The sequence below is a fragment of the Stegodyphus dumicola genome, chromosome 6 (assembly GCF_044657685.1).
Source record: "Stegodyphus dumicola isolate Sdum_Otavi_A_Nest chromosome 6, ASM4465768v1".
NCBI classification, from domain to species: domain Eukaryota; kingdom Metazoa; phylum Arthropoda; class Arachnida; order Araneae; family Eresidae; genus Stegodyphus; species Stegodyphus dumicola.
In genome coordinates this window covers 208,836,157-208,860,108 of record NC_140773.1, presented here as the reverse complement: position 1 = coordinate 208,860,108, position 23,952 = coordinate 208,836,157, and the positions used below count along the sequence as shown (strand labels likewise).

The following is a 23,952-nucleotide window of genomic DNA, read 5'->3' as shown; positions in this document are numbered from 1 at the left end:
CACTTTCTCCAACTTTATTTTCAAACCTGTGTATTCTGCCTTCCATAGTCTGTGTATTCTTCTTGACCTGCTTTGTCTTCTTTAACCGCTTCCATCTTTTCTTTTAATGCAGCAAAGGCTGCCACCAGTTGTCTTAGTTGCTCATCCATCACTCTTGTCACCGGCATTCAGTCTCATTTCTTACACCAAAAATTGTTGCTTGTGTAGAGATTTGTAATATATTGAATGCTCACAGAACCACTGATAGAATTTATTTTTCAAAACAAACACTTAACAGTTCTTAAACTTTTCAGCTCTTCTCAATATAACAGAGCACAATCAGTAATTATCACTTCAAACTACTAAGAACATTAAATACAACACAATGCACATCTAAAAAGTGAAGCTTTTGCGGAGATCTCTGTATACTCCAAAGTCTGCTTTGAACTGAAAACTGATACATATCTTATATCTGATAATCTTTCCGCGTCTGTTGGGAAATCTTTGGTACCTTCTTATTTCTCAAAATTACTGAAAGCCATACATGGTTAAAGTTGTATAGCAGGGCCAGATACAGTTGCAGTTACATAAAGGGATCAATTATTGTACTGATTACAGTTGTACAAGGACAAGACTCAAATGGTTTCCAAGGTTGGCAGTAAAAATTAGTCACCAAAACCATCTCACCAATTTAGCTAGATATCCATTTACCTCAGTATTAAATATGTTATAGCAGTATTGCCCCTGTAAAGCTTGTAAAGCTGTAAAGCTTGTTCCCTGTAAAGCATAATAATAAGGAAAAATCTTTCTTATAGCATTTTATATTATATTATATAAGAGTACTAGAATGTTACATATAATTTCACTAAAATTATTTGCTTACATCCAGTATTCATAACAATAACTTTATTTCATTTTTTATGAACCTTTGTGCTTAGCAGATTCTGAAAATGCTGCCTTTTGATAAAACATAAGGTTTTTAACTTTTTAATTTACCTTTTAATTTAATCAGTTTGTTATTGGTTAATATATCAAACCATTTAAAAGCACTGTGTTACCACTGTGCGAAACAGTAGACCCCCAACTTACATGGAGAAATGGTCCTTCCACTTACCCTTGTACAACATCTGGTTCAATGTACTGCCATTTGCCAAAGCATAAGATCTTTAATTTGCGTTTCAAATTTTATTAGTCTGTTATTTATAAACAAAATTGAGCAATTTAAAAGCAATAAATGCTCTTCTTAAGAATTCGAATCTTTATTATTCTTATTTTTTAATGTATTTAGTTGATATAAATTAAAATGCATTTAATTTATAATGAATTGAGTTGATTAACTTTATGGACATTTGCAGTTTTACTATAATTAAAAAAAGTTATAATGCCATATATTATGTAATTAGTGCAAAATCTTTTTTTATTGAGAATGTTTTACATTTTGAAATTTTTTAGAATTAACATTTCTTCGAGATGCTAGACCATAATTTGAAAAAAATCTTTTGCAAAATTGTTTTCCCTGAGTAATTTTTTTTTTATTTTTCTATTTTTTGTATATTATGTGATTAAATTTTTTTCTTTTCTTTTTTTTTTTCTCTTTTTTGCCTAGTCACAGCATTTACTAAGAATGATATGTCGTCCACAAGAAGCTGATATTCCACCTAATATATTTGATCCAGCTGATCAAAAGACATTAATAACAAACATTCTTCAAGTAAGCTATGTTCTGAATTGTAGAATAATAGTTTAAAAGTTATTTTATAGCTAAAGAAAGTTTTGAAATGTCTTACTTGTAAAAACAGGTGAAATAGATTCATTCTCTTACTGTAAGAAACTGCATGAAAGTATCATCTGAAGTTTATAAAATCTTAAAACCCTTTTTCATAAATCTAATAAGTCTTTATTTAAAATGGCTCTCTTTTTATCAAAATGTGTTAACTTTTTACTTTTGACCCAAATACTGGGAATATCTGTAATGATTTTGAGCAATATCTTAGCTTAGTGAATCTTTGAGCTTACAAAATGAGGATCCCTATGCCTCTATTTTTTATTTGAAATCATTTGTATTGTTAAAAATATGTGACATTAGAAATAATTTCATAGCATTGACAATGACTTCTAAATTTTAGAATACTAGGTGATTCTTATTTTTATTTCTGAATCTGGAAGAACTGGTACTGTATATAATGTTGAACAGGAAATTAATTTATTATATCTGTTTATATTTCCACTATGAAAAGTGATACCTTCAACTCTATTAAAGTAACTATTCATTTATTTGTCACCACCATGGGAATTTGTTAAGAAAATATATATTTTTTTCCATGATTTAACTCACATCTGTAATATAATTCTAGATTTAGGGGGGGGGGGAAAGAGAGCAAATTAGTATATGTTGATATCTAATACTTGGGATAGCATATGAAATTTGAGCTTATTAGTTATGTTTTGCATCTGGTAATTCTTTCACCAAAAACTGTTTCAGCAGATGCTTTGAAAATATTTGATGTCCAATTTTAAATTTAATAAATAAATGATATAATAAATAATGTATAAATAACTGATTTAGCATTCCTGCTTTTAAAATAATAACAACATGAATTGTTGCTTACCATTTTTTTCCCATTTATTTGTGCATTGGCAATGTAGATGGGTTCTTCACATTTTAACAAAAATTATAATTGTTTTCTTATGTATTTATTTTATGATTTTAGCTCACTAACACACAGTTATATGTGACTTTAATCTGTCCAGCAATTTGATTGTCATTTTTATTTAATCGAGCAAAAAATTTAAATTTTGCAAGAGTAAAATCCATTTTCACCAAAACCAATGTGATCAAACTCCTAAAAAATTTATGAGTTGGTTGTAAAATAATATTTTTTATATATATAGGGTTGCTAAAGATAAGTCACTAAAAATAGGATTCATACAGTCTTTAAAAGTCCTTAGTTTTTTTTTTTTTTTTTTTTTTTAATTTTTTCCCCTTAAAAGTCCTTAATTCCGCCCAAATCGGAAGAAGGTGCTTAATTTTAATCATCTGAATTTTCTGCCTGTTTTTATGACTGCCATTTTCAATGTGAAATAACAGTTTGGAGGAATATTTTTGGCGATTCACTTACAAATATGGTTATCTTTTGAATGGGTGAATGGTTTATAATTTATTCATATTTCTAATATAAATGGTGGGATGCTCAAGTTTCTGAGCAAGAAGTGAAACATAAGTATTTCAATATTATTTCATTTTTTCTAATGAAGGGCTCTTAAATAATGTTTGGTTTTGGGGATGTGAATTCTTTTATTAAATGGTTTTAAATTTGGTAACTTATCAACATTTTAGCGATTTTAAGATTAGTTTTTGTAGAAAATTTTTAATTCGGAGATCTGGGAATTTTTCAATAATTTTTTAAAACATTATAACATTGATAAATTTCATTAAAGTAATGATAATATATTTAAATTATATTTAAGAAATAACATTAAAATAAAACGTAATATTTTGCTATCATGTTATAAAGTGACATTACTTTCCATTTTGATGACTTATTATGCAATATTCTGAATCAGAAAAATAAACAAGATAATAAATGCTGTAATGCATGATTTATAAAACAATTCTTAGCAAAAGCTAAACAGCTATATAATTAATTAAAAATGTCTTCTTTGAAATTTTTTCATAGAGTTTTTCCATATAATTGTCTCAGAATATGCATAAGTTTTTCTCTATAAAATTAATTTTACACTTTTTTTTTTTTTTTTTTTAACATCCCGCCCCCAAAAAAAGTATTTCTGGCTTTTTGCTGTTACAGAACTGGTAGGGGTAATTTTTCTTTAGGATTTTAGATATTGCAGCTTAGAAAGTTTAAAAGGATTTGAAGGCAACATTTATAGACCCAGGTTTTTAGAAGATTCCAGAAAAATATGACAAAATGGAAGGTGTTTTTATGGTATTAACACATAATGGATGTATTTTACAGAAAGTTTGAGATGAATTTCTTACATTTTTGGAGAATTCTTAGAAGAACAATAAAAACATAATATTTGAATGTTTTACTTCTGACACTAGAAATCTTTTTATTAACTATGTTCATCTTCCCTTTATTTTTTTCTACTTACCACTAGACACAAGCATGTAAAATATCAAAAAGCTTCTAATCTTACCACATGCACAGGCATTTATATAAAGGAATTTTTCTGTTAATAAAGAAATTGAAAATCTGCAATTTAAAAGACTCATCTTGTATGTCTGAATGCATCATGTGCAGGACTGGTGCTAGGCATTTTCCCACCTGATGCAGTCTCTATGGATCCTAAATTCCACTGCCTAGTGCCTCCTAATTCTGCTTCCAGTGCCTGACCTAAATTCTGAAAGTTTTGCCATTTCTAGATTTTGTAGCTCGATATGTCTTTAAATTCTAAAAATATGTCTTACCATCTCTGAAACCAGCCCTTACCATGTATCATTTCATATTTATTCTGAATGTTCATATTACTAAAGGAAAAAAATAGTAGCTTTTTTCTATTTAGTTATTTATAGAACTAAAACTAAATTTAACTTTTCTAGTTATTTATAGAATATATTTATTATTTATTAGTTATTTTTGTTATTTTTTTAAGAAATATTTAGTTTTTTAGAATAATGGAAATCTTTAATTACATCTAAAAATTTTTTAATGAAGAGGAAATGTATTAAAGAAAGAACTGAATACATAAATAGAAAGAAAATTATTCTTCAAAGATACTTACAGTTATTATTATGTAAATTAAATAGTTGTTTTTAATTTCAGCCTTTACTATAACTTACACTTTCTGTTTCCTTACCAGAATGTAAGTCAGTTTGATAGTTATTAAACTGAGGTTTTTCGATTGTAAGACAGAGTGTGTTTCTGGTCTCCACTTCCATGCTGAATTAGTTCCTGCCAGTTCTGATAATTTGTAATTATTCATCTTTGCATAATCGCTGCCAATATTTGAGTTTGTTACAATGATAGAGTTACTGAGTCAGCTTAGATTAAAATTAAATTGTGTAGTGTATGACTACTAGTCCACACTTTTAGTACTTTATTTCCATGTGCAGAAATATGTACGAACTCTAAAAAAATTTATTCTGTGCTCTGAGCTTGTATGATTTTTTTCTTTGTAATGATATTTTATGTCATTACTGTATAGCCTTGAGGAAAACATGGGTACATACTATGGCTATATATTTTTACTACATTTATATTATTTGCCTACTGCATCATGATCTAATATCCTACAGTTTTATGTTCCATATGTCCATCATGATATTCAGCAAAGGGGTAATAATCTATCTAGTTATATTTCAGAATAATTGGATAGATTTTTATTTGGCATATATAGATTATTAAACATTTAGTAATTAATTTTAAATTATAATATTTTACTTTGATGGTGCACACTAGGCATATAATATTAAAAGTACTGTTTGCATGCTATCATAGAAATACTTATACTGATTTGAAATTTTGAGTGATAAATTTACCACTTGGTTCATTCTCAAATTCCTGTAAGCTTTTACTATTTTCCTTAAAATTTAATTAAAAGTTTTTAACCTGTATTTAAAAAGGAAGCACATCATTTCTAAGTTTTCCTGTCCATTTGTATTTTGCCAAAGGGCTGTTTTAGTATTCACAGTGTTTATAAATCTGATTTAAATTTACCTTCAATTGCTATAATTATCTAGAGGCAAAAGCTGCACAAATTAGTCCTTCTCTTGTAAATCCTGATATTGAGTATATTTTTCAAGAATTTTCTTCCATATGGACAGTGCTTATAATATTTAACTAACTCACAAGAACTGAAAAAAAGCCATCTGGCATTGTGCGAATTTTATATTCTCAGAACTGGGTAGAGGATGTGTTTATTACTTCTCGCTAAATAAATGTTCACCCAATTCTGAACATTTACATTTCAAGTATTTTACGTATTTTTATAATAAAAAAAAACTATTACCGTAATTTTGCACGTATAGTCCGCGGGCTATCTGTGTTTAAAATGCGAATTTTTGAAGCTGCAGACTATCCACCAGTGCGGATAATATGCTGGTTGTTCACAGTTAAAATTGTTAAAATTAAGAAAAACACGCTGTCGTGAACTGCCGATGATCAAATATAAAAAAAGCGCGAGATTCCAAGTATCCTTCGCACTGCCTTAGCACAACTGCCGGGAGGGGGAAAAGTAGTTGAAGCGTCAGCTCGGTTTTTAGGAGCCATAATAGCAAGTACCTGGAGTATGAAAAAAAGCGTGATTCGTTTACTTATAGCGTGGTTTGGCAACACCGAGTGAGTGGGGTCGAAGGTAACATTTCATTACCACTTATCACGAGGATAGCACGTTGCACAGTATTTTGTTTTCGTATTTTGTCTTTCATCTTTGATAACGTTGATGAAACATCGCTGTAGATTTACTGCTGAGAGGTAGTTGAGAAAACTGAAAACGAAAGAAAAAGCTTAATATTTATTTGTTTACTTTATTAAACATTTCCTTCAATGTAAGTTGCTTCGTTTCATGTGATAATACTTTCTCTTTAATTCTATTAAACAGACATAATTTCTTGTTTAGTTACAAAGTTCCGCTGTTCAAGTCCTATAATTGCTGTGTTGAGAATACCGACTAATTTGTCAATCGAAATGTTTTCGTTTTCAATAACCTCTGGATCACATTCTTCACTATCCGAAGCGAATTATAATGACGAGAAACTTGATTTAAATCATATCAAAGACAGAATGAAATACTACACTTAGTATGGAATTATAAACCAAATAAAATAAAAACATCTGAAGATAAGGATAGTGCTGACAGATCAACTTCCAATCCGCTGCTTGAAATTGATAAACAGATTTCGGATCTCAAAACATACTTTCGCTTTGTAGATACAAATTACATATTAGTAAATATATATCAGAAATTCTATTTGACATAATCTTTCTAATCTATCATAATCTAATAATGACGTTTCTGCCCCCCCCCTCTGCCGCAGAGCAGCGTGAAATTGATAAACAGATTTCGGATTTCAAAACATACTTTCGCTTTGTAGTAAATATATATCGGAAATTCTATTTGACATAATCGAAAGTTGAAGCTTACTTTTATAAAATTGCTCTAACAGTCTGCAAAAAATAATAAGCCGGATCCAATTTGAAGATTAAGGAACAACGCAATCGGCAACATTAACTGAATTAGATAACTTTAGCTTAGCGTATAACTCCGTTACAATTTAAACGCGCATGCGCACAAACATATTCGCAGCCGTAAGGGTCGTACGTGCTCTCGTAAACGCCTGTGCGCATGCGTGAACGCGACGCATGCGCAGAAAGTTTGTAGCTTTGAGGTCCGGATTATAGATCATTCTGGATTATGGGTGTCCGAATTAATGACTTTTGACTGTATTATGTATATAGTATATATACTATGCGTGTATAGTATATATATAGACGTTCTTTGGATCATTTTTGGTGTTGGCGATAACTTTCAAAGTCGCGCCAAGGCTGCACCGTATACTAGGATTTTACTCCGTTATTTTGAAGTGGACAAGAAAGCGGTGAGAAATTTCCGCAAACAAAAGTATGTGTTTAAAAAGCATGAGAATATTGCCGTATTAAAAAAACGTAATTTCGGACGTATAGTCCGCGGACTATCTGACAATTTAAAAAAAAATTTTTTATATAAAATCGTGTCTGCGGACTATACGTGCGAAATTACGGTATTTGAACAAAAATGGTTATTCAGCAGCATCCCCCTTCACTGCAACGAGTTTATTCCACTTGGTTTATCTCAATCCACAAATTTGCCACGGTGGCCAGTCATAACACAAGAGCAAACAATACAGATATATATATATATATCAGAGTTGCAATAAACAAAGACTGTTATTTTCTCATTATTACATTTTTATGCATAGTCAGGGTTCGTAGCGATCCTTACGAGTGCTTATAAGTCCTTATATTTGAAAATAAAATATAAAGGCCCTTATAGGTGCTTACTTTTTCTTTAAAGCCCTTATTTTTTCGTTTTTAGTGCTTATTTTTTGCTTTTAGTGCTTTTTTTTAATCCTTCGTTTTTAATGAACGCGCATTTTTTCCCCGTACCAAAGCCGAAACTAAATAAACAACTTTTCATCCTTATATGCAACGTCAGATGGTGAATCATACTCCCGAAAATTGCTTCCCCCCCTTCCTCTGCATTAATGTAACCTATGGTGCGCGCGAGAGTACAGACAGGTGCACCTCGTCCTATTGGCCAAAGAATTGAAAATGGTAGAAAATTCCGGTACATTTAGTATTCTTTTCCTCCCACCCAAATACTGCACACGTTTGAATTTTTATAAAGATTTTAATAAATTGCATTCTCGTTCCGCGTGGTCAGTTCATATTCGTGTTTATTATGATCGTTATGCTTATATTATGAGCATATGTATGAATATTTATAATAATACAGTTGCAGTAATATTAATAGTATAGTACTGAAGTATAGATAAACTTCCAAAAATAGGTGTGTTTTTACACAGATTAGCTTTCTAAGGAATAATATTCAGAATGGCTTAAATAAAAGGAAAGTAATCGAATAGTCAAAATAATTTCATTTTCTTTGCCAATACATTATACAGTACGGAGGTTTGGAGCTTCTCTGCAAAATCTCTAATATTGAAGCAGCGGACTTTTTTATTTGTCACTGTCCAATCTGGATTGAATAGGACTAAAAGTTTTTCCGGTCTACCCAACCCAAACGAAGATTAATTCTATTCCGGAAATTTAATACAGTCTGTTGAAAATTAGAATCAGAAACACCCCAGATTAGTAAGTCTCTTTCTTTCTCTTCCCCCCCCTTTATTTAGTTCTTTATTCTCCGAATACCAGCAGGTGTTGATTCCGATTGCGTAATATCACATGGAAGAATTATGCCGCACATATTGCGCAATAACGTTTGCGGTATTTTGCATTGATAATTAATTTTGATGTTCAGTCTGAGATTTGTTAATGAACACTTAAAAGAGTTTTACTGTACTTTCTAAGCAGAATATTTCTCAGTTCCGTTGGTCTATTTTTATATGATGCACATATCAAAACGTCAAAATCATTTATTTGGCTGAGAAATCTAAAAGAACGGCTACAATATCCCTCACTCCTCTTTTTCCAGTTACTATCTGGAATATTCTGGAATTTCCGAGAATGCGGGTTAGTTAAGCTTTTACTGTTAAAGGATGACTGCATGAAGCAATTTCCCATCTTGTGATTTCAGAAATGTGCCTCTTTTTTACTTAAATTACTTTGCTTGGAATATATGTTAAGGGAAAACTGTTATGCAATGAAAATTTAGAAAATGTTCAGAATTTTGATTTAAGTTAAATTATTTAAATATTAATATGAGTGGAAAAATAAATTGTATTTATTATTAGGTGCCAAATGAATACAATTAATATGGCTTATTATTATTTATTTTCTATATTTTCAACTGAAATATCATCATTAAATCTTGTAATATAGTTTAGTTCTGCATAGTTTTTTTTCTCTCATTGTAAACTAATTCTGTAAATAACTGTCATTTAAAATTTAAAAAAAAAAAAAAAAGTTAATTGTTTTCCATTGTTGAGGTAATGCTCATTCTCTTAATAAATATTGCATTGCTCATATTTTAAATTACAAGTCTAATTTTTCTTTTAAGGTTATGCAGTTGTGTATAATGTAATTAGACAGGTGCTTATTTTTTCCTTAAAATGTGCTTGAAAAGTGCTTATGATAGTTTAAAATCTACCATCTATCCATATATATATATTAATAAAAATTGCTTGTAATGAACCTACAGTTGTTATAAATGTTTACAATCTCTTACTTTTAAAAAATGTTAAAAATAAAATAATAATGATAAAAGTTGAGTTTACTGAATATGTATATGTGTACATTAAAATAAGTTAATAAATAATTTTTGATGGAAGTTTGAAAATAAAAGAATATGTATGCATATTTATGAAGCTATTTTAAAGAGCTAAGTCTCTTGTCAACCAGGCATTATTTATTAAAAAAGCAAAATTATCTGAGAAACGTTTCCTGTAATAGAAAATATGCAATAAATATTTTTTTCAACTTTAGAAAGTGAAATATACATATTAAATCTCTATTATGAAATAATGAAGAATCTGTATATGTATGTTATTCCTCATATGGTGAAAAAACGATAACACCTAGAGCTACTAGATTTTGAACATACATAGATCTTCATCCAAACATGCTCGCCTCTAAGTCTGATTTTTTTCATTTTTTCTATATATTGTGCATATTAAATTAACATTTTAGTAACAAGCTCAGCCATTTAAAAGATGTTGCCACTCTCAAAATTAAAGCTATTTCTCTTTCAAATTTAACCAATAAGCTCAGCAATTTAAAGGAAATGTTGCCATTGCCCAAAATTATGTATTTTTATCTTTCATTTGCCACTGTGTTACCATTTGGCAAAGTGTAATATATTTAATTTTTCTTTCAAATCTAGGCTCTAGGTTATTTTTTAACAAGCTAAATAGTTAGAAAAAATGAATGCAATTCTTCATCTGTATTATTACTAATTATTAGTTGGATCTGGGAAATTATAAACACTAGAATCATTAAAATCATCATGTATCTTTTCTTTTTTTATTATAACTATTTTAGGCAGCTGACCACACAAGACTTTGTTTTAAAATAAGTAAATGATAAAGGAAATTTGTAGGTGGTCTTTCACTTTTGGTTATAGATTTAAAAATTTTATAATTAACTATTTAAATTTTTTTAGTTTCTTTGTTAGTTTAATTTTATTTGCAGTTACTGTATTAGTGTATGTTTGTGTAGTTATTTCTGTTATACAGTCAAAAGTCTTTAATCTGGACTTGTCAGGACTTCGACGATTCCGGATTATAGATCATCAGTTTAAATCTGGTAAGATGGCATGCAGAAATTATAAATTTAAAAATATAAAATATGAAATAAAGAGCAATTATGATCTAAAGGGTATCAAAATTTACAAAAAAAAAGCTTAATATTTATTTGTTTACTTTATTAAACATTTCTTTCAACGCTCGCACGCGCAAAGCATACGTTACGCATAGTTGAAATTAGAAAATTGCAACCAGAAAACTATTTGATGTGTGTTTGTGATATTTATAATGAAGAGGAATTTGATTTAAATCATATCAAAGACGGAGTACATCGAGATGAAATACTACATTTAGTAAGGAATTTTAAGTCAAATAAAATAAAATCATCTGCCCTGAAGATAAGGATAGTGCTGACAGATCAACTTTCAGTTCATTGCATGCCGCGACAGAGCAGCGTGAAATTGATAAACAAATTTCGGAATGGTTAGAGAAACAAAGGATATGCCTTTATCCATTTTTTGCAGCAATTCCACTTTTTGTTTGATGGACATCGAAACATGCATTCGCTTTGTAGATCCTTTGGCACCTCCAGAATCAGAAATTCTTTTTGACGTAATCGAAAGTTCAAGCTTACTTTTATAAAATTGCTCTAACAGTCTGCAAAAAATAATAAGCCGGATCCAATTAGAAGATTGAGGAACAATGCAATCTGCAACATTAACTGAAATAGATAATTAGATAATTTTAGCTTAGCTTATACTGTCCATTATACATTAAACACGCATGCGTAAAGGTATTATGCGCATGAGTCAACGCATTCACAGAAACTTTGTACGAGGCGTATTCGGAAACTAAATACCATTTTGAAAAAAAAAAAAAAAATAGTAAAACAATTTTTTCGAATCCAATTTTATTTTTACATGAAAATACATGCCTTAAACTATTTTTCAACATAGTTTCCGCCAATGATCAAATACTTGTCATAGCGGGTGACCAGTTTTTGTATACCATCGTCAAAGAAACTTCCTGCCAGTTTCGATAACCATGACTCCACAGCATTTTTCGTGTCATCGTCAGATCCAAAGCGCTTGCCACCAAGCTCGCGCTTCATGGCAGGAACAAGTGATAGTCGGACAGCGCCAAATTCCGGGCTGTACTATGTGTGATCGAACTGCTCCCAATGAAACTGTCGAATTAACGATTGAGTGGCACCAGCAGTATGGGGCCGAGCATTGTCATGGAGCAACACAATTCCTTTACAGGGCATTCTTCTTCGTTTGTTTCGAATGGCACGCCTTAGTTTTGTTAAAGTCTCACAATATCGTGCCGCATTAATGGTTTCACCTCTGGGAAGAAATTCAGTAAGCAAAACGCCTTTCCTATCCCAGAAGACAGTGCACATGATTTTTTGTGATAACATTGTCACTTTGAACTTTTGTTTTTTCGGAGAATGAGTGTGTCTCCACTCCACCGATTGTTGTTTCGATTCTGGTGTGAAATGACACACCCAAGTTTCATCACCTGTCACAATTTGGTTTAAAAAGTTTTCTCCCTCATCACTGTACTGCGTGAGAAATGTCAGGGCACTACCAAGTTCTTTGTTTTGTGAACATCAGTGAGCATTTTTGGAACCCACCGGGAACACAGTTTGCGATAATTCAAGCGGTCAGACACAATTTCGAACAAAACAGTACGTGAAATTTGTGGAAATGCCTCTGAAAGAGTAGTCATTGTGAAGCATCTGTTCTCATGAATTGCTTCATCAACTTTCCTTACCAAATCATCGCTGACAACAGAAGGCCGACCACTCTGAGCCTCGGCGTGGACATTTGTTCAACCTGAATTAAACATTCTTACCCACTTTCTCACCATTCCATCACTTATCGCATATTCACCGTAAACTTCTGTCACTTGACGATAAATTTCGGCCGGTTTAACATTCCTCGCGTTCAAAAATTTAATCACATCACGAATCTCACAGTCAGCTTGAGAACTAATTGTCTTAAACATTTTGAATGTGCACAGCAAACTGAAAACACAACATAGAGCAACCAAAATGGCGACAATTGAAAGTCAGTGAACAAGAAAGACTAGTGCACATGCGCGGGACGCCTACCACAGCGCTGCGACTGTGCTAGAATGAAACGGTACTTAGTTTCCGAATACGCTATGTAGCTTTGAGGTCCAGATTATAGGTTATTCCGGATTATGGACGTCCGGATTAAAGACTTTTGACTGTATTACTTACTGACTCAAATAATCATGTACATTTTTATGAAATGTTTCAGAACTTAGATTTATGGACTCTTAGAGTTTCTTGGCTGGAATTACAATTCATGTATAAACAATGTGATGCTCAGAATCCACCTCAAATCAGCACTTGGTTGGAAAGTGTAGCAAAGGCAACAATTGATGTTTTTCAAATAATGAGTGAAGAAAATCAGATGCCTCTCAAAGGAGAATCAATAAAAAATTGTTCTCCTTCTAAGTAAGTTTAATATTAAGTCTAAAATTAAGCTGTCATCATTTGCTGTTGTGGACATAGATAAATTATGAAATATTTTTTTTTAAGTACTTCTACAATTAAACTTAATTCTACCAAATAGAAACTATAAAAAGAACATAGTTGTAATAAGCAAATTGATTTTAATTTATATATGTATATATATATTCTTATTCATGTCATCAACCATAATGCAATGATTATAACAAGAAAGTTTCTTTCATTCTTGCTACTTGTTATCGAGTTTAACTATTATGTTGTTCATTTACATTTTCAATTTACACAACCTCCGTTTTTACTAGTGGGGATGGAGGGATAATAAATAAATAAACAGTTTGTAAGTTACGAACATGTATCTAGTGAGAATAACTTATGTAATTGAAAGCTTTGTTTTTATTGTTTTTATTGTCATATCTTAAAATACTCTGTGCAGACATCACACTACATGGGACAAGTACAGCATTTTTTTCATTGCTTTTGTTAAGACTTTTTGTAAACTGGACATTGTCCATCTTTCTAGCAAAGAACCAGATACGATATTCACTGTTCTGTGGTTTTACATGATTTTAATAAGTATGTCACCGCTACATGAATTGTGTGGTTTTACATGATCGTAATAAGTCTTGATTTAGTATATTATTTTTGGATGTAGTGGCATACTGTATTTAAAATTTATTACTTAAAAAATAGAAAAAAAGCTGTTTAATTGATAGAAAAAATATATTCTTTTATTAACATTGATTGATTTTTTTATTAAAAATATTGTAGTTCCCCCTCAATCATAGAATTAAGTCTTTAATAATTATTCCTGTTCAATTATACATCAATTAAGCATTAAAATAATTAAGAAAAATTTTGAATAATAGTTAAATTATCTTCCATGATAATATAATGCTTAGACATTTTCCTGAAATTATTTTTGTAAAGAATATCTAAATTTGAAACATTTGTTTAACCTCTACTGTGTATAAAATTTGTGTACTCATAGTAAGTAGTATTACTTATTTAAAGTTATATTCTTTTTCCTTCTCGCATAGATTTGAAATTGACAAACCAAATTGCATCTGGTTAGTAGCACCACTTATTGCAAAACTTCCAGCTGCTGTCCAAGGAAAAATGTTGCGAGCTGCAGGTCAAGTTCTTGAAACTGGATCGTGGTCTACTTCAACATCATCAAATGCTCCAGCCTCTAAAAATAAAGATAAAGATAAATTAGCTCAAAAGAAGTTAGTACTTATCTATGTAATAGATGAAAAATCTATCGGTATAGTAGTGTTTGTGTATTAAATTTCTTTGTCTTAAAAGTATAAATATTTCATATTGAGTGAATGAACTTTTTTTTGTCCAATATTATAATTATTAAAATATTTTATTAGGTTTTAACTTCTTTTTAAGTTTAATTGGGGATTCACAAGTGCTAAGCATAAGCTTTTGAAAAAATAATAAAATTATACTGTTATTTTGATATTTCAGTACTTTTTTTAGGACTTTTGTTTTGACATTCCTGTAACTGTGTTTGAGAATTTTTTTTTCCCCCTTTTCACTTGCATATAATATAAGTGATTTTAGAATCAGCTGTGAATAATTTTCAAACATAAATTGATTTTTGCTAGCTTTATATTCTTTAAAACTGTATTTAATAACATCTAGTATTTTGTCTCCCTTTTCTGATTGTTTAATTTCTCTTTCTTTATTTTTATAACATATATGATGATGATTATTTGCATTTAGTTTTTTTATTGCATTGTATTTGGGCAAAAGCATTTTTAGTACTAAAATTTAAATTATGAATCCTTTAATTGCATATGTGCACTTTTTTTATAATGTAAAAGCAATAGCTGTGTATTTTTCATTAACTTATGGATATTAATTCAAATAGATAAAGTATTAGTTTCCCTTACCTTTTTTTTCAGTTCTTCTTTATTAAGTCATCAGCCATTTTTATCTTTGGTACTGATGTGTTTGAAAGGACAGGATGAGCAGCGTGAAGGTCTACTAAATTCGCTTCATACCCAGTTATCCCAAAGCATACATGTAGCTAGAGATGTAAGTTGTAAAATTTGCTTCATACTTTGAAAACTTATGGAAATATATTGTACAGCCATACAAAATAAATGAAAGGCTGATTATGATTACATACCATAAGGCATTATAAACTTGTAACATGATAAAAGATAACTTGTTCATTTAGTTTATGATACTTGTGTTATAATTTTTAGTTCAATTAGATTATCAACTTTGTCTTTTCTATTTTAATGAATGAGATTCATATTCTTGTACTCTAAGTTAATAAAATTGCATTCAAGCTTTAATTAATTATTGAATAAATCAAATGAAAGAAATACACCGACATGAGATTTAAAAACCAGACAGAAACCCTGCTTCTTTTTTGGTGTAGATAATTGAATAAAACTATGTTGATTTTGAGGGTGATCAGACACAAGTCCCACTTCTTCATTAGCAAAAATGTTTTTACAAAAGAGGAATAGTAGTGACTGTTTTTATACCAAAAGTCATGGTGGAATAAAGCAAGCTCAGACAGTGCCATCTATCGAGGAAAATATTAATGAAATGTGGAAACTAAGATATTAGGATTCTGAGAGCATTATGAAAGTCTAGATTTAATTTAATGTCACTAATTTTTTTAAGCTTTATGGAAAATTTTTGTTGGACTAAAGTCAAAAATGTCATCTAGTATCCAACTGTGTGTAGTTATTGAAGATTTGTTGATTTATCGTTTTTGAACATAAGATTCGTATTCCTAGATGTGAAATTTTTATGCTTTTCTGGTTTCTTCAATGTATGGCGAACTTGATTGACAAGATATGCTATTAATTTCCCAAAAATTAAGGATTGGACTTTTAAGAATCAAACCTCTGTTTGATTATAATATGAAGAAATACGAAGAAAATGACCAGAAAGACCAGAAATGAACTTCTATAGAATTTGAGTGATTGTGTAACTAACAGAAAGGTAGAACAGAATAATGACAAGGTTATTAACAAAAGGCTTTTTTGATGGCATGAGAAAATTATTTAAAAGCTTTCTTTTAGTGACTGTGGGAGAAGATTTTCTGCCAATAGCAACTGATTTTAAATAACTGAGTTTATGAGAGAACAAAAGTTCTGAAAAATTAACTTTGCGCACAGTATTCATAAAAGTTCAAGAAATTTCTTTTGTTTACCAGGGTGACATGATTTAGCATGAAGACGCAAATTAACAGAAATTGATTTATGATAAACAGTAATGTTGCAATCAGATTCATTGTGAATACTTAGAATATCAAGAAAAGAAGTTATCGGATTCAATTTCAAAAGTGAACTGAATGGCTGGATCAATTGAATTCATAACAGTTAAAATCTTGGTTATCTTAGTCATTATTATCATAAAAAAACATAAACATGCCATCAAGGTAACGAATCTAAAGTTTAAAAGGTAGTTTTTTAAAATAAATTGACCTCAGAATAATGCATTTTTATATCAGGAAGTCCTGATATGAAGGACATGATTTAGTGGGCACCTTTCAGTTTAGCTGTAGCAAGTATTTTATAGAAGTGGTGTCGGACTTGGGGAAAAAAAAATAGCCTATGAATTTGAATACGTGTGAAATGGTATTCTTAGCATCTTGTTTCAAGACATTTTAATGTTACCTCAGCTGGGACGTTAGTAAACGATAATTTAACTTTGAAACAAAACAATACTTAAGAGAAATATCCTTATGTTTATTGACAATTTCAAAATAATTTTTTACATTGCAAATATTACTAGAAAATTTTGGGAAAAATCTAGAAAAGAAATATCTTTTTATTGCATATGATGATGTTCTTAAATTAGAATGTATGAGGCAAAAAGAATTCAAATTTAGTAATATTTAGCAAGAGCATAAAACCTTACACAGTTAGCAGTAGGTGAAATGAATGATTCTCTTTTAAACTGTATTGAGTGTATGTGAGAGAAAAGCTGTTTAACCTTTTAGTACTTAGGCTGAAAATATTTTTAATGATCGAGGAATGTTATCAACTTAATGATTTCTTAAATATATGTGTGTGTTTTTCCATATGTGTGTGTTTTTCAAGTGGTCTGTCTCTTTTCAGAGCTCGATCAACTGTTAAGCAAAATAAGCATATGCTTAAGGCATCAAGAAAAGGGGCACTACATAAAAGTGCTTAGGGTCTCGTGAATGAGGGCACCTTAAAAATTTTCCATTGCCAGTTTTACCACGGAATGTATATTGCAACTAAAGCAAGAAGAATAAAGAAAAATTTGGCAGAATTGTATATGAGAGTACCAAAATTTTTAAAAGTGCTTATGGTCTTTAAAGGTCTTAATTCTGCCACGCTATCCTTAATCCGTTTTGAGAATAATAATGTTTGGATTAGAATAAATTTCATACAAGGCCCCCCTTTTTGGAGGAGAGGAGGTGAATTGTATCATTTTGTGCTTCCAAAATTTTTCTGAATTTAGAAGTTTTTTTCAGTTGGAGCTATGATTTGGGGAGCTGGAGACTAATATATTTGTGACAAATATATCTTGTCATATATATAAAGTTGAAGCTATATTTTAATACTTTTTATTTGTTAGATCAGCATTACATATGTTAACAGCTAAATTAGTATTAACAGTTAGAAGATTATAAAATTGAAACTAGATGGTGGGGATGTGAGCTTTTAGAATATAAAGGTAAGAAACTTTTATGGAGCTGACAAGCTATTTTGGTTCTTGATTATGATTGAAAAATTGAAAATTAGAACACGAATTGGTAATTTTCAAATAAGAATATAGTTAATATTCAATTTGAAACTTTTTGTGTGTTCCTTATAATGTGATAAAGAAGTGACAGTTGAAGTGCATAATTTTAGAAACATGAACAGAAGATCTAAGATTACATTTGACTAGTGCAAATTTGGGAATGATATTCTTATGTTTGCATAAAAAAAAAATGTGAAAGTGACTTAAACTTCAAACATTAGAGGCATACATTACAAAACCAGTTGTGTTCTGATGGCAGGTTAAAACAAATGGAAAAACAGCAGAAGCATGAAATAGTTAGGAAAAAGGTAAAATGTTTAAAAAATATAAAATAAATCATTAATTTCAAATCTCAACCAAAAAGGCATTTTTTCTGGGGTATGATTGTTTTTTGGATTGCTGGTTAAGTTAGTGTTCTTTCATTCTTGGAAGTTGGAGAGTTTACATTTTAATTTTATTTCTCCTTAAAATTTGGTGATACAATCCGTATTTGATATTTTCTTAATTTGAAATTTTTATTAATATTTTGCAATTTCCCTCCATCATGAACATTGTTTTATACTTTCTGCCATTTTAATTACCTTTTTTTTTTTTTTTTTTTTTTTTTTTTTAAGTTTAAAAAATTGTGTAGGGTATAGAGTTTTTATCCTGCAATACATTATACCAAAGTAAGTAAAACATTCAATAGTAAAGAGAGAATTTTAATTAATTTTAAAAAAAGCTCAGCCAACCAAAATGCTTTTGTTTACAAATAATTTTTGTGAAAATTATTTTGACATAATTGAGGGAACAGGATTTTTAAATAATATTATATTAGAAATTATAGAATGTTTGTTAAAATTACATTCAAATTAATTTCTTATCATCTAAATCACATCAACATCCAAATATTTTTTCACATATTGTGCATACAGTTATTCACATTGTGTGAAACCATTTGTTTTGTAACATACATTTCTTTACAGGACAAGCATGGTTTAGAAGAAATTAAAGCTAAGCAAGCAATGCAAGAAGCTTTACAATTAAGGCTGAGTTTAGTAGGTGGAATGTTTGACATGATTCAACGTAGTACAACTTTTACTACTGACTGGGCTATATTACTTGTACAGCTTATTAGCTACGGGGTGGTTGATCCTCAGATTAATTAGTAAGTTTTAGAATAATATTTAGGCTTATTAGCTTGTTTGTAATTTACATTTTTATGTTTATTGTGCTCTTACCTACCATTTACGTATTTTGACAAAGATTCTTATTGGTATTCAGTTAAAACAGTAAAAGCTCAGAAAATGTCAGATGTAAATGTAAGAAAAATTTGGATAGCTGAGCATGTAAAAAGAACAATTAATGGTAGAAAAGCAAATTTCACAGGAAAAAATTCTGATCTAATTTATAAAAACAATCATTTTATTTGTTATCAACTTGAATATCAAAAACCTACATTTGAAATTATGTAAGTTTTTGAAGGAGAAAAAATCCATTTCGGATGTAAAAGCTGATGTATTTAGGCCTTAAACATTAAAAAGTAAAACATCTTATCTGTTAAACTAAACTAACTTATCTTAAATTAATTAGTCTTCATAAAACCAAAGCAAAGATCTTGTGCCATAATGTTACACATACCCATTATTGGCATTAAATCATGCTGTTTGGTGACGGTGTTATATACATGCATGATAATGGCTTTCATGTCTCTTATTTGTTTTAATGTTTCAGGAGAAAAAAGTTTTTAAAATTCTAAAATATTCTTGTTATTTAAGCTCTTTGTTTAGTTGAATAAGGGATAATGGGGCTTTTGCTGTACTGTATTTTCACTGCTCAATGCTAAAAATAATTTAATTAGTCTTGTATATAATCATTTGTGGAGGGAAAAATTGTATGACAATAAAGTTTAATTAATGTGTTTCATAAACAAAGAATCTTACTTAATCCCTTGAGGGGCGTTTATTCATATATTATTATTATATTTTCATTGTTGGTTTATAATTTAAAATATTTTGCTTTCTTTCTTTAATCCCTTCACAAAATATTTTGCTTTCTTTCTTTAACCCCTTCGCATCATACATGCATCAGTACTTAATCCTCTTATGCGACGGCATGCTGCTTAATGCAGTTCACACCTTGGAGATGGTATGTTGTTGCAGTAGCATGATCCGGCAGGACGGGGTATTTCATTCCACCTAATGTTTAAAAAAATAATTAAAAATATTTTTTAAATCAATTATTATGATTTTTTTTCTGTAATGATATCTAACCATAATTTAATGACAAATACAGAATATCAAGACATTCCGAAAAAAATCTAATCAAAATCTAAATGCAAAATAAAATATTTGACTCATCTTGATGAAATATTGTACAAAATTTACCTAAATCTATATTTAAACATATGTAAAAATTAGTAAAATATATGATTAAATATTATAGCATAAATGATTCAGAAAGGAGACAGTGTTTGATAGTCTAGTCGTTAGCATTTCATTAGTTTTGAAATACATTTTCAGGTCTGACTCTTTAATTATTCCCAGCAGAATAATTAATCCTAGGAATTCCCTCATTTTAGGCACATCTACAGGAAAAAGTTGATTTTGGATGAAGGTGTATTTTCACTCAACTTTTGTTCATAGAAATTATTAGTTTCTTCAGTTATTATGTGTATTAGATCATCATAGAAAAAAATGGTGAAAAAATTTAATTTTCTTCACATAACTTTTATTCACTTTTAAAATTATTTAAAAGTGAATTTAAATATTTATTATTTCACTTTTAAAATTGCAGAATTAAATTTACTTCTGCAATTCCCGTAAATTCATAAGGCTTCACACATCGAGTTCATGATGGAATATTTATTCACTCTTGTGCAGGATTGTGAAGTGAAAGCAAAATAAGCTTCCAGTTCAGTCTGTGGAAAAACTTCGTTATGCAAATCACTATCCTTACTTAAATTGGGAGTCCTCTGTGTCAAAATAGGGCTCGTTTACAATTCAGTTATACACTTCTTCCATTAAAAATGTCTTTCTCTTAGACATCGCAGTAATAGTTTAATTCTCTGGACCAGTAGAAAAAACATACGTCTGCTATCTAAACTGAAGCCTCAAATGCACCTCAGCTGGGTTTTGTTTACTTTATATCTTCTGCTCGTACATATAAATGAATCATCAGAATCAGAGAGTACTTCACAAACACAAGGTCAACAGTGTTTATCTTCAAATAAGCTAACTGTAGTGGACACAAAGCGCCATCTAGTAATCATTTCCACCGTCTCCAGAGAGTTTTCAGTTCAGCAACATGACATTGCGAAGGGGTTAATAATGTAAATATTATCATAATGAATGAAAGTTTATGAAAACAGAGACTAAAATAAGTAGTTATGCAAACTTGCAATATTAAATACATTTTTGATATAGGTTTTAAGCAGATCCAAAAACATGTGCCACTCGGAGGGCAGTAAAAGTCAGTTAAACAGTTTTAATAACTATCATTTACAGTACACTTTCAACAATGACTATACAATTCCTGAAAGCTGCAGGCAATGTCCTTTTCCAACATTGCATAGAGAAAACCCTCAACAGAGGGCTTTGAATGTCTTGGATATCGAAAAATCATTCCCCTCTTCTTTTTAGGGTTTATTTCATGTTTGGAAAACAGGTAAGTGCAGTACATGTTCGACAGAGCCACAGTTTTTCTACAGACCATAAACTGTTTCGTTGCAAAGACTGAATATGGCTATGGATTACTACAGAGAAGAAAGCAAGAGCTTTCTTCACTGTTTTCTGGACCTGCATGACAGATTCTTTGCAGTAAATTTTCCAGAACATCTTTGTACATGTTAAAATTCATTCTTGCTCTTTCTGTCTAATATCTTCACATTTTTATTATTTTTGTCAGTATGAGAAGCCATACAGCAATTTAAGCAGCATGTTCAGAAGAATCTCATCCATCCTGAAAGCATTTTAATTATTTATAAACCCACTTTAAAAATAAGCTTTATCTCTGTTAAACTTCTTTTAGCATGTTCTGACTTTCTTTAACAGATTTATCAAGCTTGAAACAGAATTTTAAATTTCTACATGCCCCATTTTACAGCCACTGCTCTACTTTTATATTATTTATTAGGCACTTTATTATTTTTATATTATTTATTAGGCACATTCTAATTCCACTGCTCTACCTTTATATTATTAGCATAAATAATATAAAGGTAGAACAGTGGAATTAGAGTGTTAGAATTGGTAAAAGTGGAATTAGAGTTAGAATGTTACTTACACATATCCTTGATGCTTATTCCTATGGCATGCTCAGACATGTTAAAACACATTATGGAGTATCTTTTCCATGCTTTATCATTTGTTCTCTAGCACATGTGTACATTCTATAACACCGCTCACCAGACTTTGTCATACTTTGTATGTGAATGAAACGATAGCAAGAATAAGGCTGCTCGTAAATTTCTCAATAAAAATTTTCTTACCACAAAATATCATGCAAGTGTATTTGCAGTACGATTAACATTTTTCTTAATGCAGTTAAAAATTCTGTTCTAGTGAATTGTTCACGACAGTTTTAGACATGCTGGCTGCTCTGATTCATACTACACAAGTATCAGACACTTCTAGTAGTGACCGAGGAGAAGAAAACCGAAAGCAGTATCTTAACTTGGTTAAGAAATTAAAGGTAATTTGGGAAAAGTATTTTAATAAAGCATAATGAAATATGTTTTTAAAGTGAAAATATTCTTATTTAAAGCATCAGGGGCAGATTTATGTATAAGCTTCACAAGTTATAGCTTAAGGCCCCCACTTTCTTGGAGGCCCCCCAAATTAAAATATAGTATAAATAGTATTAAAATATATTATAACAGACTTATAAAGGGCCCCATATCTCAAATAGCTTAGGGCCTTGTCAAGTCTAAATCTGGCTCTGATAAGCATATAAATGCTAATTTATGTTAAATTATGTTATTTTAAACTCTTTCTTAAAACTCCACTATGTTTCATTTTATGTGTTATTTAACCTACTTCAGTGCATTAACCCTTTGAGACACGCATATTTAAAATATATTTTAATCTTTAAAAAAAAAATGCCTTAGAATAAGTCAGATGGACTTACTTAAGTGCCTTTAAGGCTTGAAAAAAATTGTGCGCTTTTATTTTTTACAGGGAAAGGTGGGATACCGTTTGTCCCACCATGCAACTAGCACATGTCTTATAGCATATTGGTGTATAGCAGGGGAAAAAAACATATGTGGAATGAATAAACAAAATAAAGCGTGCATTCTAAAATATTCATAATAAACACACTAAAATGCATTTTGTACTTATTGCATATATGCATGACTTCTTGCAATGCACATTTTGCATATATATATTTAATATTTTTAAATTTTAGGAACAAAAGAAAATATTTTCTTGAATGTTATTTTAAGATTAAAATTTGATACTCGTACATATGATACTAAATAAAATATTAAAATTGACACTTGATTCAAAAACATTTATATATGATTAAAATTGAAAAAAAGTTATTTTTCATGAAACTTTGAAAAACATGTTGTTTCATTCTTTTGTAAGCATAGAGGCACTTCACATGTTTCACACATACAAAATGTTCGTTGTTCTTCTTTCGATGTGCTGCAATATGCACATCTTCTCCTGCTCGTTCTCTTTGGCGTGTGACTTACATGTTTTAGTCTCTTTTCTGGTTGTACGAACTGGTTTTTAGTTTTTATTTGAACTGGGGATTTCAGTTTTCTTTTCAGCTCTTTCTTGCCTGCAAGTGCCATTAGACCTTCTATAACTGAGAGAAGAAAATCTTTCATTGTTTTTACATCATGATCGGGTTCGCGAACAAACTTAAATAGAAT

The 23,952-nt window shown here is 30.0% G+C and overlaps 1 protein-coding gene across 5 annotated transcripts in view; it reads left to right on the top strand.

Annotated features, from left to right (window-relative positions):
* kto (mediator complex subunit kohtalo) overlaps nucleotides 1-23,952 on the top strand; it is a 230,910-nt gene that overhangs the window by 161,308 nt on the left and 45,650 nt on the right. For 4 of the 5 annotated variants that reach the window (XM_085819431.1, XM_085819430.1, XM_085819428.1 and 1 more), the window contains exons 27-32: nucleotides 1,586-1,690; nucleotides 13,129-13,328; nucleotides 14,381-14,569; nucleotides 15,257-15,389; nucleotides 19,058-19,239; nucleotides 22,634-22,763. In XM_085819431.1, the coding sequence (XP_085675557.1) occupies nucleotides 1,586-1,690; nucleotides 13,129-13,328; nucleotides 14,381-14,569; nucleotides 15,257-15,389; nucleotides 19,058-19,239; nucleotides 22,634-22,763 (939 nt within the window). The remainder of the gene's footprint in view (nucleotides 1-1,585; nucleotides 1,691-13,128; nucleotides 13,329-14,380; nucleotides 14,570-15,256; nucleotides 15,390-19,057; nucleotides 19,240-22,633; nucleotides 22,764-23,952) is intronic. The other variant, XM_085819429.1, reaches the window with a different exon arrangement.